Genomic DNA, 14,447 nt, shown 5'->3' on the forward strand with positions numbered 1-14,447 from the left:
AGGAAAAATCCAAAAAATGTCTTCATCCCATGCGGTGGTAGCATATAAATGTCTTCATCCAAATCCCCATGAAGAAAGCATTATTTACATCAAGCTGAAAAAGAGGCCAACTTCGTTTGGTAGCCACAGCAACTAGACTTCGAATGTTGGTCATCTTAATAACAGGAGAAAAAGTCTCATTATAATCAATCCCTTCGTTTTGAGTATCTCCTCTGACCACTAAACGTGCTTTACAACGTTCAACAGTGCCATCTGCTTGTTGTTTAATTTTAAACACCAATTTGCTCTTAATAGCCTTCTTTCCAGAAGGAAGATCAACAACAACCCAAGTATTAGTATTCTCAAGAGCCTGAAACTGTGCTTTCATGGCATCTTGCCATGCAGGAATAGTTGCAGATTCTTTGTACGAAGTAGGCTCATGTAATTTAGAGATAGCTGTGATGAGAGTTTGACTAGAAGGAAAGAGTTGAGAAGAAGAACAAGACACAGAAGAGGAGCACGAATTAGTGACAGTGTGAAAGCAATGATAAGAAGAATCAGAATGATTATAGACATGATCATTCAAATAAGAAGGAGGAACATAAATTCTGGAAGACCTTCTAACGGTCGAATCATTAGAAGAAGGAACATGAATATTAGAAGCAACAGAAGAATTAGGAATTGTCACACCCCAACCTAAGGCGGAATGTCGGGGCATGATCCGATTGCTCACAGCTTGAAGATACTATCATAATATAAATGTGACAATATCTAATTAATTATTTTATTTCAATTATACACACAATATCCAAATACAATAAACAATTTAAATATACAAATATAAACTCAAATAAAGGTTAACTTTATTATCTCCTAAGGTCTTGTCTACATGTCCAAAACTTCAATCTTCAATACAAGCAACCTGCATGTGCATATAAAATGGATTTTTGCCAACATAAATTTGAGTGAAAATATCACCGGTTTCGACACAACAATATAAATAAGCATGACATGATAAGTGCGGTAAATATAATTAAAACACAAACAAGTATGTGGACCGTTGCCAAGCGAATCAGGCATTGGTCACCAACAGGAACACCCGCTATATGATTGATTGAATAGTAATCCCAATATACAATTGATTGACTGGTAACACAAGTAAGTAAGTAGCACGTATGTTTGATTAAATCACTCGCAATAACACGTATGCATTTGTTTGAATATATATATATAGTATGAAATACGAATACGTACGCATATGTCCCCAAAACATTTAGAAAAAATGAGTAAAATAGGGGAATGATAAACTCACCTTAGATTAACGACAAGTGAGTATAATTAAGAATAAACGAGTCAACGAATAAGCGAGTTGTCCAATACGCGTCAAACGAGATAACCTATCAGAACCTGAATCTTTGAGATATGATAATATAAGTAAAAAAGGAACTCGTGGCCGCTGGAATCAATCCAAACGGGCATTTAGAACTCAAGTTATGTTTGTTTTAAGATTTAAGCGAGCTGGTACTGACCAGAATCCGAACAGCGAGTCGGAAGTCGGGTTTTGTTCAGTAGCCTTAAAATTTTGTTACGAGAATAAAAGTCTTCTGGACCGAACGTTGAATCCGACCAGAAGTATGAGAAAATGTTAAGTCAAACTTGTTGACTATTATGCCCTTAAACGGGTTTGAGTCCAACTGACCACCGAGACTCCCTCAATCGGCAAAATTGATTGAGGGCTTTTGTTCTACAGATAAAAATCTACAATATTGAAGAAGATAACTTACTCTAACTATGAATGAAACAAGAGATAATCGAGGTCAAAGGGTCTTAAAGCTTAAAAGTCAACGAAGGCTTGAAGAACTGGAAGAAATTAAAGAAACCGACAATGGTGAAAGGTAAATTTCGTGGATTTTAGATGTGTTGGCTGGTATTGAAGTAATGCCTTGTTTTATGATATGTCTTGTTTACATATTAAGGGTTAAGGCTTGTTTATTAGGAAATAGTTATTTTAGGAAGTCGAATAATTAAATAAATGACAAAATCAGGTTTAATAACTTAAAAGATTCGGTTTGGACAGTAATAAAACAAAATTTGAATATTTTATATAATTAGTTGGCATATCTTGAAGCTTAAGTTTCGTTAATTTAATCGAAAATATGAAAGAATTGACAAAAATAGTCCCTGTAGTTCCCAAAACTGCGATTTTTAGCCGTTTTAAGCGATTTGAAAGGTTTCTAAGGATTATTTGGCATAATTGAAAGTTATGAAATTATAAAATAAGTTAAACCAAGTTAAATACTAATAAATACAAGTTTTAAATAGTTCGAAAGATCCGAATTACGTTTCCGAATCGGTTTAAACAAATACGAAAAATCCGAGATGTTACAGGAATGAAATCGGGAATCGAATTAGAAGCGGAAGCAGAGGAAGGATCATCAAAGAATTGATTGATGATATCAATGGATGGAAAAATAAATCTTTCTTTGGAGTTTGTGATTGAAGGGAATAAAGCTTCAAAGAAAACGACATCTCTTGATATGATGATCTTATTTGTGTCAAGATCATAAATACAATAAGCCTTTTTACCAAGAGGATATCACAGGAAAATACAAGGAACAGATCGTGATTTGAATTTGTCTCTTCTATGACTCAAAGTAGAAGCGTAAGTAAGGCAACCAAAAGACTTCATGTGAACATAGGAAGGAAGTTTTCTTGTTAAGACCTCATATGGGGTTTTATTGTTAAGGATCTTAGTGGGAAATCGATTGATTAAATGTGTAGCTGTTAAAACACAGTCACCCCAAAACTGAACAAGAAGTATATATTGAAACATTAAGGCTCTCGATGTTTCAAGCAAATGTTTATGCTTTCGTTCAACAACACCATTTTGTTGAGGAACAGCAACACAAGTCGTCTGATGAATAATGCCTTTACGTAATAAGTAAGCACGTTGAACTAGTCCAGTCCCTAGTCAAAAGCATTATCAGATCGAATGTATTTGACAGTGGTGCCAAATTTATTGCTAGCCATTTCAATGAAAGATTGAAGAATAGGAAAAGCATTGCTTTTAGTGGAAAGTAAATTTGTCCAAGTGGTTCTGCTATAATCATCCACAATGGTTAAAAAATATCTTAAGCCATTATAAGTAGCTATATGATAAGGCCCCCAAACATCAATATGAATTAGCTCAAAAATTTTGCTAGTAGATGTAGAGTGTCACACCCCGACTTAGGGCCTAGGCGTCTCACCACTAGTTGGTACCTGTTTTGTAAATATATCAGAGTTATGTTCTTTTGCTGGAAGTCTTTTCGAATAAAATATCATTATTTTGAAATCTCGCGAATTGAATACCCGTTTTGATATTTCAAATACCTATCATTTTAAAATATGATTCTTCACAATATTTTAATTAAAATATATGAGCCATCAGATCACCTCTAATGACTATGTCCCCAATCTTCTAATCCGTCTTGCTTGTCTATAACACCCCGGCTAATGCGGAAATGCCTGAGTGTGACGTACAGATTGCTCAAACACACGTGACACTATTAAGGTACCATAAAAGCATTATTTCATTTAAATCATCATGTAACACAAGTTTATCAAATAATACAAGTTGAAACAATAAAATGATAAGTTGTTCTTTGAATATCCTATAGGCATGCTATGTGTCTTATGTGTCTTCTAACTTTCATCTTCGTATCTTTACACCTGTAACATATGTATAAAATAAAGTAAGCTATGAACATAGCTGGTGAGTTCCCACAGTTTTCTATACATACATAAAAACCATACAATTCATAAACATGTAATAAACGAGCAAGTAAGCCATTTCCAATTGGTAACAACCAACGTACTTGGGTAATCGCGCAAGTAATGTCCTTTCCAATTGGTAACAACCAACGTACTTGGATAATGAGACCCTTTTCCACTCGATGCAAATGGACCGGAGTGCAAAGGGGGGCGTATGATCATAGTTAATGAGGCTTCCCAACGTGCAAGTAATATTCGTGCAAGTAATACAAGTAACACACAAGTCCATATACGAATTGTAGTTTTGTAATAGAAGAAATCAATACTTGAATTTTAATTTGGATACATATGCTACCCCAAAACAATAAAACATTAAAAAGGGGTGGTGAAAAACTCACCTTAGAGATTGATGATAAAACTTGTAATAAAACCGTAAGCATGATAACAAGACCGAAGCAACCGAACTTCTCGAACTATAATTGAAACAAAACGAAATCTAACTAACGGAATTCATAAAGTTATAATTAAATTTTAGGATTAAGCATTATTCGCATTTTATGGCATTTTTAACTTAAACGGGTTTTAACGATTAATATTATAACTTCAACATTAATATGAAAGTCACGATAATTTCGAGGTACGGATTTTAAATAGGGATTTTATCTCGAATAACTATTATTGGATTAAAGCTAAAGAATTATAGTTAACGAATTTAAAGCTAACGAGTTAATGTTTACGAATTATAAGTTTAACGGTTTAAGCTTACGAATTGAATCTAAGTGATTTATTGTAAAGTATCGGAATAAACTTATTTTAGCGGTGTAACGAATTATGATCAAATTATTAAAGTAACGGAAACATAAATTAGTTTTAATGATTCTAACGAAATATATTATTTAAATATTATTTAATTAATAACTTAATTATTAATATGCGAACTTTAATATTTATGAAATACGAATTTTTAAGGGTACAAGTTTTATCTCGAAACTTTACGTAGTTGTATTATAAAGATTAACGAATGATATAATAATATTATATTAACGGGTTTAGAGTTAATTGGCTTAAAACGCGTGATACGGATGCTAATATACAATTAATTAGTTGATTGACATTTAATATCGATGACTAAAGCCGTTTGGAGGATTAATTGGGTTAAAACGCGTGGAATACGGCTAGAAATGAGGTCGCCGAAGCCGTCGGTTTCCGTCGCCGGAAAGACTGGGGTCTAGGAGGGTGGTTTGGGTTAAATAATATAATTTAAATACTTATTTATACTTTATACCCCTCAAGTATTAGATTCTTTTTAAACTTAAGTTAAATTACAAATTACAGAAATGAACCCTAAACTTTGAGGATGTTATATTTTAAGTTAAATAATCATGATTTTGGATATTTATGCGTTTAACCCGAGAAGTTCGTTTTAACGATCAAACTTGAAGTTTTATAAATAAATCCAAGATAGAAAATAAATGAACGAGTATTGAACATCAAACGTCGGGAAAATCACATAATAATAAATGATAATATATCGAAATGAAACTTGAGAATATATATTTATATATATCCTTTATAAACAAAAACCGAAAAATTCGAAATAGGTCGGGTTTTCGGGTTTGAAAATAACGAATGTTACATTGTCTGTTCTAACCTTTACTGTTTCACTAAAATGTGGGGGAAAATACGTCAGCTATGTGCTGGTGAATAACGCTGACTCAATAAAAGTTTTTTTTACAATTTATCATAACATTACCATATCCATTAATACAAAGTTACCTTCATTATGATACAACACCAATAGCGTTCAACGACTCAGTGGGTCTCAATCCCATCTCATCGGAACTAAAAATACCCATAGACCACATAATTGGACTTCACTCGCCCTAGAGACAGTCACTTGCCTCATGGTCATGTCTGTAGTGTGCCCACTACAGATATGTAAGGATCCAGACACATGTATTTTAGCCTGAGTGTTTAGTACTACCTTGTATCAAAATGTTTTTAGAGGATTTGAACCAACCCTCATGCAAATACTTTCATAACTCTTTACATATGGATAACAGTCCATAGTTTATAAGAGTAAACATTTCATAAATATAGAGGATTCGTACAAATCCTTATATAAAATCTTTTCTGGCTCTTTTACCTATTGATAACAGCCCATAGTTTACAAGAGTAAATATCTTTCAAAAAGACAGTACATACACGTATTCACGTCATAAAACATTTCACACTATAAAAGGATTGGACGTATTCACCTTTATTCTTGATCAGTATATCTTACTGATTTATGCATTCTTTCTATCTCGGACCTATAGTACGAGAACAACCTTTGTATAAATATCTAGATCAACGATCTAGCTTCAGACCTATAGTCTGTTTCGTATAGCTTTAACCTTGACAATCATTTCTTCTATAAAACATTTGGACCTTTAGTCCATTTGTCTATTCATTAATCATATACTATGTTTCTTCTTCAGGAAGAAACATCTATATTGGGTTTCTTCTTCAAGAAGAAACTTTAATTTAACTATAACCTTTGCATATATTTCTTAATCATAAAGAAATATTATTTTATTTCTTACATTTCTTAATCACAAAGAAAACAACTTTGACTATAACCTTTACTTATGAAAAGATATATTATGCTTATCAGTAATCAAGGTTCAGGCTATACCCCCAACTATGGTCTAAGCTATTATAATAATAATAAAATAATAATTTAATCAGAACCCCTACCTCGCACGGGTATTTGAAATTAAATGCCTATGACTGATCGAGCAACACTTCTACTCTATATCACGAACTAGAGCTTAAACTGTCAAAGCTTCAGAGCTTGGCACGTTCCACGAGACCGGCATGCAAACCGAGGCTAAGTGTGTGTAAAAGTGTGTGATTTGTGGTGTGAGATGAAATGCCGTGAACCCTCACTTTTATAGCTGAGTTTGGGTACCATCGCGTAGCGCGATGGCCCCTTCACCTTGGGCATCGCGTAGCGCGATGTCGGGGGCATGACACGTGGCTGCTGACTCAGCCCTAGCGTCTGCCACGTGTCTCCCTGTCGCGACACGTGTTTGATGAGTCATAAGACTCCATCGCGTAGCGCAATGGTCATGTTTATGGGCTCATCGCGTAGCGCGATGGGTTCCTGGAATCAATTTTTCATTTTTAGCCCCTAGTCTTTGATAGCTTGTCACTTCTTGGTCATACTTCCATTTTCCAAAAATACTAAAGCGGCCCTTATGCGGCTCGCGGCGATGCGAGCATGCGAAGTGCAAAGGGAGCCATCAAAACACCACATTACGCCCATCGCCCGAGTCCGAGTCCGTGTCCGTGCGCGTCGGGTGCTTCGCACCCTCCGCCAGGACTAGTGAGAGTGGTTAGCCATACAAGAACATTGTCAAGGAAAACTCCTTCCTTATAAAGTGCTTTCATTTCTTTCCCACTTTTCATGTGGGATGGAGTTTCCTTCCTTATTCCTTTAACATATAATGCTTTCTTTTCTTTCTCTCATTTCTTCCTATTACTTATTTTATAAATATTTTTCATCCTTTAACTTTATAAATTTATCAAATTTAAATGAAATTTTTGTGGGTGTTACATCGAGCTAACAGGAAAAGGCAATTTATGTTGTCTTGCCTTAGGACAAATATCACAATGCTCAATAGACTTGAAAGATGAATTAGAAATGAAAGATAATTGTTTCAATTTGTAAACTAGCAAATGTCCTAGACAATTATGCCAAGTTTCAATGGTTACAGCAGAGTTACAAGATTTATTGAAAATAAAAGAATTAGTAGCAAAAGTTTTGGTGGCTTCAAGAAGATAAAGTTCATTGAGCATTTCATCAAGAACCAGATGGCTCTTCAGAAAAGAGGCCTGTAAAACACAATTGTGTTTAGAGAAAAGAACAGTACCATCAGTATCAGAACATAATCTTGAAACAGAAAGAAGATTATTTTTAAAATGTGGTACCAAAAGAACTTTGGACAAAGAAAGTTTATCAGTTAAAGGAACAATCCCATACTGATGAACAGTAACACTGGTGCCATTAGGAAGAGTTATGCAAATTGGATTTTGTATAAAGAAAATGCTTGAAAACAAATTTTGATCATGACACATATGATCATTTGCACCAGTTTCAATAATCCATTTCGAAGAAGATTTAGAAGAATTACAAGACATGATACCTCGGAAAGAATCATAATTGATGGTTGTAGCGTTGTTAGCAGCAAAAGCATTAGAAATCCCAGGTTGGAGTTTGTTTTGTTGCAACAAAACCATCAAGTCATGATACTGTTGTTGAGTTATTCCTTGCTGATCAGAATGTTTTTGATCACTTTGTCCTTGTTCTTCAGCAAGATTAGCAAACTTCTTTCCTTTAGCAAATTTATAGTTCTTTGGAAAACCGATCAACTTATAGTATTTTGCTCATCGAATGCCCATTCCTTTACAGTGAATACACACCAGAGTTCTTCTATTTTCTCTAGTTCCACCACTGACCGGTCCTCCAGTATTAACATGCATAGAAGCAGAGGATGCGATGAAATCAATGGTGGTGGTGTGAATTTCTCTCTGTTTTTCATCTTGTATCACGATTCCATAAACACGATCGATAGAGGGAAGAGGCTGCATCATCAAAATATTGCTTCTGATCATGTCATAATTTGGATTCAGTCCAACAAGAAACTGAATTAACCTTTGATCTTCCTCTCTTTTGGCAAAAGCATGAGCAGCCCCACATGTGCAAGAAGGAATGGAATTGACAGCATTCAACTCGTCCCAATGGTACTTCATCTTAGCAAAATAAGTAGCAATGTCACTACTTCCTTGGGAGATTTGACAAAGATTCTTTTGAAGTTGATAGACTCTAGCACCACTTGCTTGTCCATATCTAGAGTTAAGCTCGTTCCAAAGAGTTTGAGTTGTTTCAGCATACAGAACACTATCACGAATATTGTGATTAAGAGTGTTGAGAATCCAAGATATCACCATATCATTACACCTTTGCCAAAGGGCAAGATGTGCTTGATTAGCCGGCATAGGGACGGTGTTATTAATGAACCCAAGTTTGTTCTTAGCGGAAAGAGCAATAGACATTGCTCGTTTCCAGGCTCCATAATCATTCCCATCAAAACTTTCGAGACCAGAATCATGCCAGGATGATCGAATGGATGAAGATAAAGGGGATTAGACGAATCAATCCCGAGATTTTGAGCAAAAGAAGTGTTAGGGACTTCCATAAAGGAGACTTATGCGCTGAGTATCAAGAACGAACAAAAGACAAAGAACAAAGAGACTTATGCGTTAAGTATCAAGACAAAGAGACTTATGCACCGCATAACATATGCGGCGCATATGTTGGATATGTAGACATATGCTGGAATGAATAGAAACAAATATTGACATTTTGGATTGGATTTTGAGGATGAAACTTTGTAGGGTTTAACACGAAAGTATAAGGAACAATTGGTGAAAGTTTAAAGAAATTTTGACGGTTGAAAACCCGAGAAAGAGACAAAAGAGATGAAAAAGAAGGAATTTACGGAAGAAAAGAGAAGAAAACCAGCTAAAAAAGAGTAACAACCTGAATATTGATCAAAAGATCAAGAATCCAGAGAAAACAGCTAACAAAGAAAGAAAACCAGAAAAATGAAAATCTGGTTTAATTTGAAGAGCAGGCCTTAATAATCATGCTCTGATACATGTAATCGTATAAACGATAACACGAAAGAAAAGAAAGAAATGCAGAGAAGAGAGAAAATTTATTGCTCTGGAATCAAAAGTTACATACAAATGAAAACAAACCATATATACACTAACATATGCGGCGCATATGTTGGGCACATAACATATGCACCGCATATGTTGATGATTTCAACGTATGCGCTCACATTTTTCAAGTGGCAATTATGATCAAAACAACATTTTATAGAATATTCCTCTTTGGATCAAGATTCACCCAAAAAAAATGGCAAGAACATTCATATACCTAAGTTCCAATTTTTGGCACTATGATCATGCTTTAAGTTACGAACATTTATACCCAAATCCCATATATATTAAGATTTCCATAATTTGAGCTTTCAAGCTTTACCAAAGAAAAGTTTGTGACCAGGTGTGTAGCTTTAAAGGGGGCGGGGTATTCCCGGTCATCACCATTTTTTTCGCTTCGTAGGGTAAACCCGATTTCTTCCGAAAATTTTTATGGGTATAATCCCAATCACCCCTCAGTAGTTTCGGTCACCCCTATGACTTAGTCCAAGCTTCATCACTATTTGTGACACCAAACAGGCAACACCTAAAAGAGATGGTAAGATGAAAAGGGACTGAGTTTAGTTTCAATTTTATGAATTTCTTGAAGATTTTTCATGGTTTCATTCCTGCTCTTTGTTACCCCTTCAGGAACACACAAAGGCTTGTAATTAATATGATGTGATATACGTGCCTTGCAAAGAGGATGACCAACTCTTTAAATTGAGGTTTAGCTTGACCAAGTTTGGTCCCTCAAGTAACAAGGTTGGCCAAAGTTCCACCAGACTTGATAATTCTAGTTTTAGGCCTATAAATTAATTGTTTGGACACTTTAATTTCACTTATAATCTTGTTAAGAAATATCTTCAACGACATGTTGTCAGTTGTCACGTCATAGAGATGATTCATTAATGAGGTTAAGTATTCTGATTTATACAATAAAAAATTGGACTTATAGTTATGCATAATCTTTAATTGTTTTAAACTAATAGGGACCTTTTATATACATAACACAAAGTTTACTAACTTTATAATTGAAGTTATTTGTTATAAAATAGCAAACAAACAAATTATTTGTGCAATTAACTCTGAATAAATTATAGACTTTGAAGATGTCACTAACTATTTGTGTAATTAACTGTAAATATATTATTTGTAGGAAGTAATATAGTAAAATACCTTTCAGAAAAGAGAAAATATAACATAATAGTAATCAAGTTTCAAAAGTGTTTCAATTAAGTTATTTATGTATTTTTTTTCTCAAATTTAGTCGATCACTAAATCTTCAAATTGAGACTCATCCGAGTTTTTATGTGTCAGGAAAGGAATGGAGGAGAAGATGTGGGGTCGGGATTTGCAATATATGTAGTTATATTCACTCAACATCAGAAAGGAAAATAAAAGATAAAAAGATTTCTTTATTGAAAAAAAAACATGTTAAAACCTATAATTTAAATAAAAAGGAAATTTAAGTGATTTAATTAAAACACTTTTTGAACTTGAGTGAATTAATTAGGGGTGTTCATCGAATCGAATAACGAATTTTCAAGTTAAATCGAATCGAATAATCCGAATAATTGTTTTTTTTTGCCGGTATTCGTATTCGATTAAAAGTTGAACTATTCGATTCGTATTCATATTCATGTTATATGCCCAATTCGAAATTCGATTCGAATTCGTATTTGAAATTCGAATTCGAATCGAATTCGATTTTAATTCGAATAAATACAATCTAACTCAACTTTACCTATGCCAAAAATTCGAAAACCATAATCATAGTTGTAAAAGAAACATATAAATTTAAATTAACTACAATACCACATGATAATAAATTCAAAACTAAACTACAAATAGTATAAATTCAAAATATTCAAAACGAGAAATAAATAACACTTATATTAGTATAGGCTAGGAAACAATAATATGACATATTGGGTTTAATAATTTGTAATAGACATTTATTATTTATGGATTTGACACAATAAAAAAAGTATTATATGTATATATATATGTATATATAATTTGAATTCGAATTTCGAATCGAATAATAAATCATAAATTCGTATTCGATTAATATACTCGAATACGAATCGAATCGAATTCGAATTTTTTAAAACCGAATTCGAATCTTAATAATCGAATTCAAATCAAATCGAATCGAATTTCTAATGTTTCGAATGCGAATCGAAATCTGAACACCCCTAGAATTAATTGAAACATTTTTAAAATTTTATTATTATTCTATAAAGTTAACCCAAAAAATAAGTTATAAGAGAGTTACACATTAAATACATTTGTAAGACTTTTAACTAGTATCTTCCATGATATCATATTCTGTTGCAAGAATAGAACGAACTAAAACCTAGTGTAAAACATTAGGTCACTCAAAAAAATTTCCCATCCAATTTCTTTAACATATTATCCAATAGATAAAAATCACTTTGTCGGTGCCATCAAAAGAAATTGAAAGCTAATTATCCTATAGATAAAAATCACTTTGTCGGTGCCATCAAAAGAAATTGAAAGCTAATTGTCTATGCGTATATTTGAAATGTTTGGGTTGCAAAATAATTTGACTGTTATAGTCCAATGGATGTTATAATAATTTAAAAGGCTTTGGGTTTTCTTAACGCATGCGCATGCTCGAGCCCTTGCTCTATCATTTTTTAAGTTAAGTTTTCTATATATTTGTGTGCCAACATAGACCACCAAGTCCAGCAATTTGTTTACGCTTATGACACATAATTTTTCTTAGTTTTTCTCATTGTATTTATGTATCAATTGGTTAGCCACTCTTTTGTTTTCGATATGTTTTTTTTTTTGATTTTAAATATTTTAATTTGTTGTATTTTGGCATTAACGAATTTTAGTTTCAGTACCGTAATAAACGTAACCGGTACTGTCTAATTCACATCGACTCGCCGCATTGCTGCGGCGAGGTTTATACCTAGTTTTCATATCAAACACACAATTTTAAGCATGAAATCTCACTTATCTTATTTTTATTTTGGACACGTCTTAGCTCGTTATGAATGTCTCACAAATCCATTATTAAATAATTATATAATACTAATTGCATAAGTTTCTATTTATCTCCAAAGTCAACTATGTTATTTACCAAAACCAAATTTTCCGAGGGTTTTTTAGTATATGCAATTGGTTTATTTGAAAAGAATATAAAGAGCATCATGTGGAATGATTTGCCAAATTATAGCTAAAATAATGAAAAAGATTATATAACTTTTCAACAAATTAAGGCGAAATAAATTAACATAAAATTGTGTAGGGTTGAAGGAACCGTATGAAAGAAAAGAAAAAAAAAAAACTAGAGGCTAGAAACCACCGGAGACTGTGTGTTTGAATTCAGAAGATTGTAGGGTTCTTGTTTGGTCAACTGCAGTTAACCAAACACAATCGTCCCTTGACCAAGCCCTAAAGTCTTTGGTTTTCAAAATAATATTTCTAAAATTCAAAACCAGTGAGCTGAAATGTTGGTTGGGTTAAAACCATGGAATAGTTATACAAGTTTTTCCATGGAATAATAGTTAGAAAAGCCTTAGGTATGAATATGTTAGATACCTGTGACTCGATTACTGAAATAGTATCTCTCCCCTAAAAAGCATGTTTTTTTACCGACGCACAAAGAAAATATTTTGTTGCGAATGAACAAGATATTGAGGAATTGTCCATACGTAAAATCATAATTATTGATACGGGCCTTTTCCACATAAAAGGGGAATCTTTTGTTACAATAGAAGCAGAAGTGATGTGGATTATTCAAGAATCGAAGTTTATTTCCTTTATAAAAAGAAGATCTCAATGAACTTCTATGAAATGATTTCACGGGATTCAGCCAATTGTATTGATCGTGGAATATCATTGAGAAATAGGAATCCGTGTTATCAAAGGATTTCCTGCGATTCTTTCTAGTATGGAATGAGTCAATCATCCACTTTGGTATCTTATTGAACAAAAATGGTGATATTGTTCCTCCATTGATCAAGAATTTCGATTTTTGGCAAGTTTCACGATCATCCAATAAGAAGGGTTTCAATTTTTTCAAATGATATAAAGATGGCGACTAGGGTTGCTGTTTCCATTATTATATAATTTCAAGACCACAATGGATCTATGATAAGATCGTTTATTTACAATGGGATGGTATACAAAGTCAACATATTTCAATGAATAAAATAGGATTTATGGCTACACAAACTGATGAGAACGATTCTAAATCTGGTCCAAGACGAACTACTGTAGGGGTTTTATTAAAACCCTTGAATTCTGAATATGGTAAAGTAGCTCCTGGGTGGGGAACGACCCCTTTGATGGGCGTCGCAATGGCTCTATTTGCGGTATTTCTATCTATTATTTGAGAGAATTATAATTCTTCCGTTTTATTGGATGGAATTTCAATGAATTAGATCTATAAGAACCCCCAAGTCCTAGCTTTTAAATAAAAAATGAATCCTTTAGAGCTCGGATTTCTAGCTAATTTGATTTTGGTAGTTCGATCGTGGAATTTCTTTGTTTCTGTATTTCTGGAATATGAGTGTGTGACTTGTTATAATTGATCCTATTGATAGTACAGAGAATGGGTCTGTCATCTTGATAGAGATGGTTCTCCTTCGTCGGATATTTATTCTAGTATCTGGAACACGGAATATATGAAATAGATTAAGAAATATTTAAACTATGATTCATACTTAATATTCAAACCTCGCAGCCAGACTCCAAAAAATTTCCAAGAATTAGAATTTAGAAATATAAATCGAAATTTTTTCTTCTTTCAAATTTCAAAAGCCTTTTTATACTTATTTGACGCAAAGATAAATCTTTCTTCGGATTTTTGGTTATTATCTATTCGTGGAATAAGCGATGATCCGATGGTTCTTACTCAGGGAATCTTTGGGCTTAACTTAGTATTTTTATTGAATCATCGTGGTTCTAGTATGAATCTG

The 14,447-nt window shown here is 33.3% G+C and overlaps 1 protein-coding gene across 1 annotated transcript; it reads right to left on the reverse strand.

The window, feature by feature from the left end:
* Positions 1-22: 22 nt before the first annotated feature.
* LOC143612248 (uncharacterized) lies at positions 23-8,832 on the reverse strand. Its single transcript, XM_077086277.1, has 4 exons — positions 8,236-8,832; positions 7,708-8,130; positions 7,503-7,611; positions 23-675 (listed from the first exon to the last, which is right to left on the reverse strand). The coding sequence occupies exons 1-4, from the start codon at positions 8,830-8,832 to the stop codon at positions 23-25; spliced, it is 1,782 nt and encodes a 593-aa protein (XP_076942392.1).
* Positions 8,833-14,447: the final 5,615 nt, after the last annotated feature.

Source organism: Bidens hawaiensis, unplaced genomic scaffold (assembly GCF_021521415.1).
Source record: "Bidens hawaiensis isolate Kalapana, Puna unplaced genomic scaffold, B.hawaiensis_p1.1 tig00034038_1, whole genome shotgun sequence".
NCBI lineage: Eukaryota > Viridiplantae > Streptophyta > Magnoliopsida > Asterales > Asteraceae > Bidens > Bidens hawaiensis.

Excerpts from the sequence above, each read along its gene's own strand:
- LOC143612248 (XM_077086277.1), bottom strand. The coding sequence starts at position 8,832 with ATGTCTATTGCTCTTTCCGCTAAGAACAAACTTGGGTTCATTAATAAC. Across the intron at positions 8,131-8,235 it reads ATGTTAATACTGGAGGACCG|AACTATAAATTTGCTAAAGG; the intron begins GTCAGTGGTGGA and ends GGTTTTCCAAAG. Across the intron at positions 7,612-7,707 it reads CTTTGTCCAAAGTTCTTTTG|GCCTCTTTTCTGAAGAGCCA; the intron begins GTACCACATTTT and ends TGTGTTTTACAG.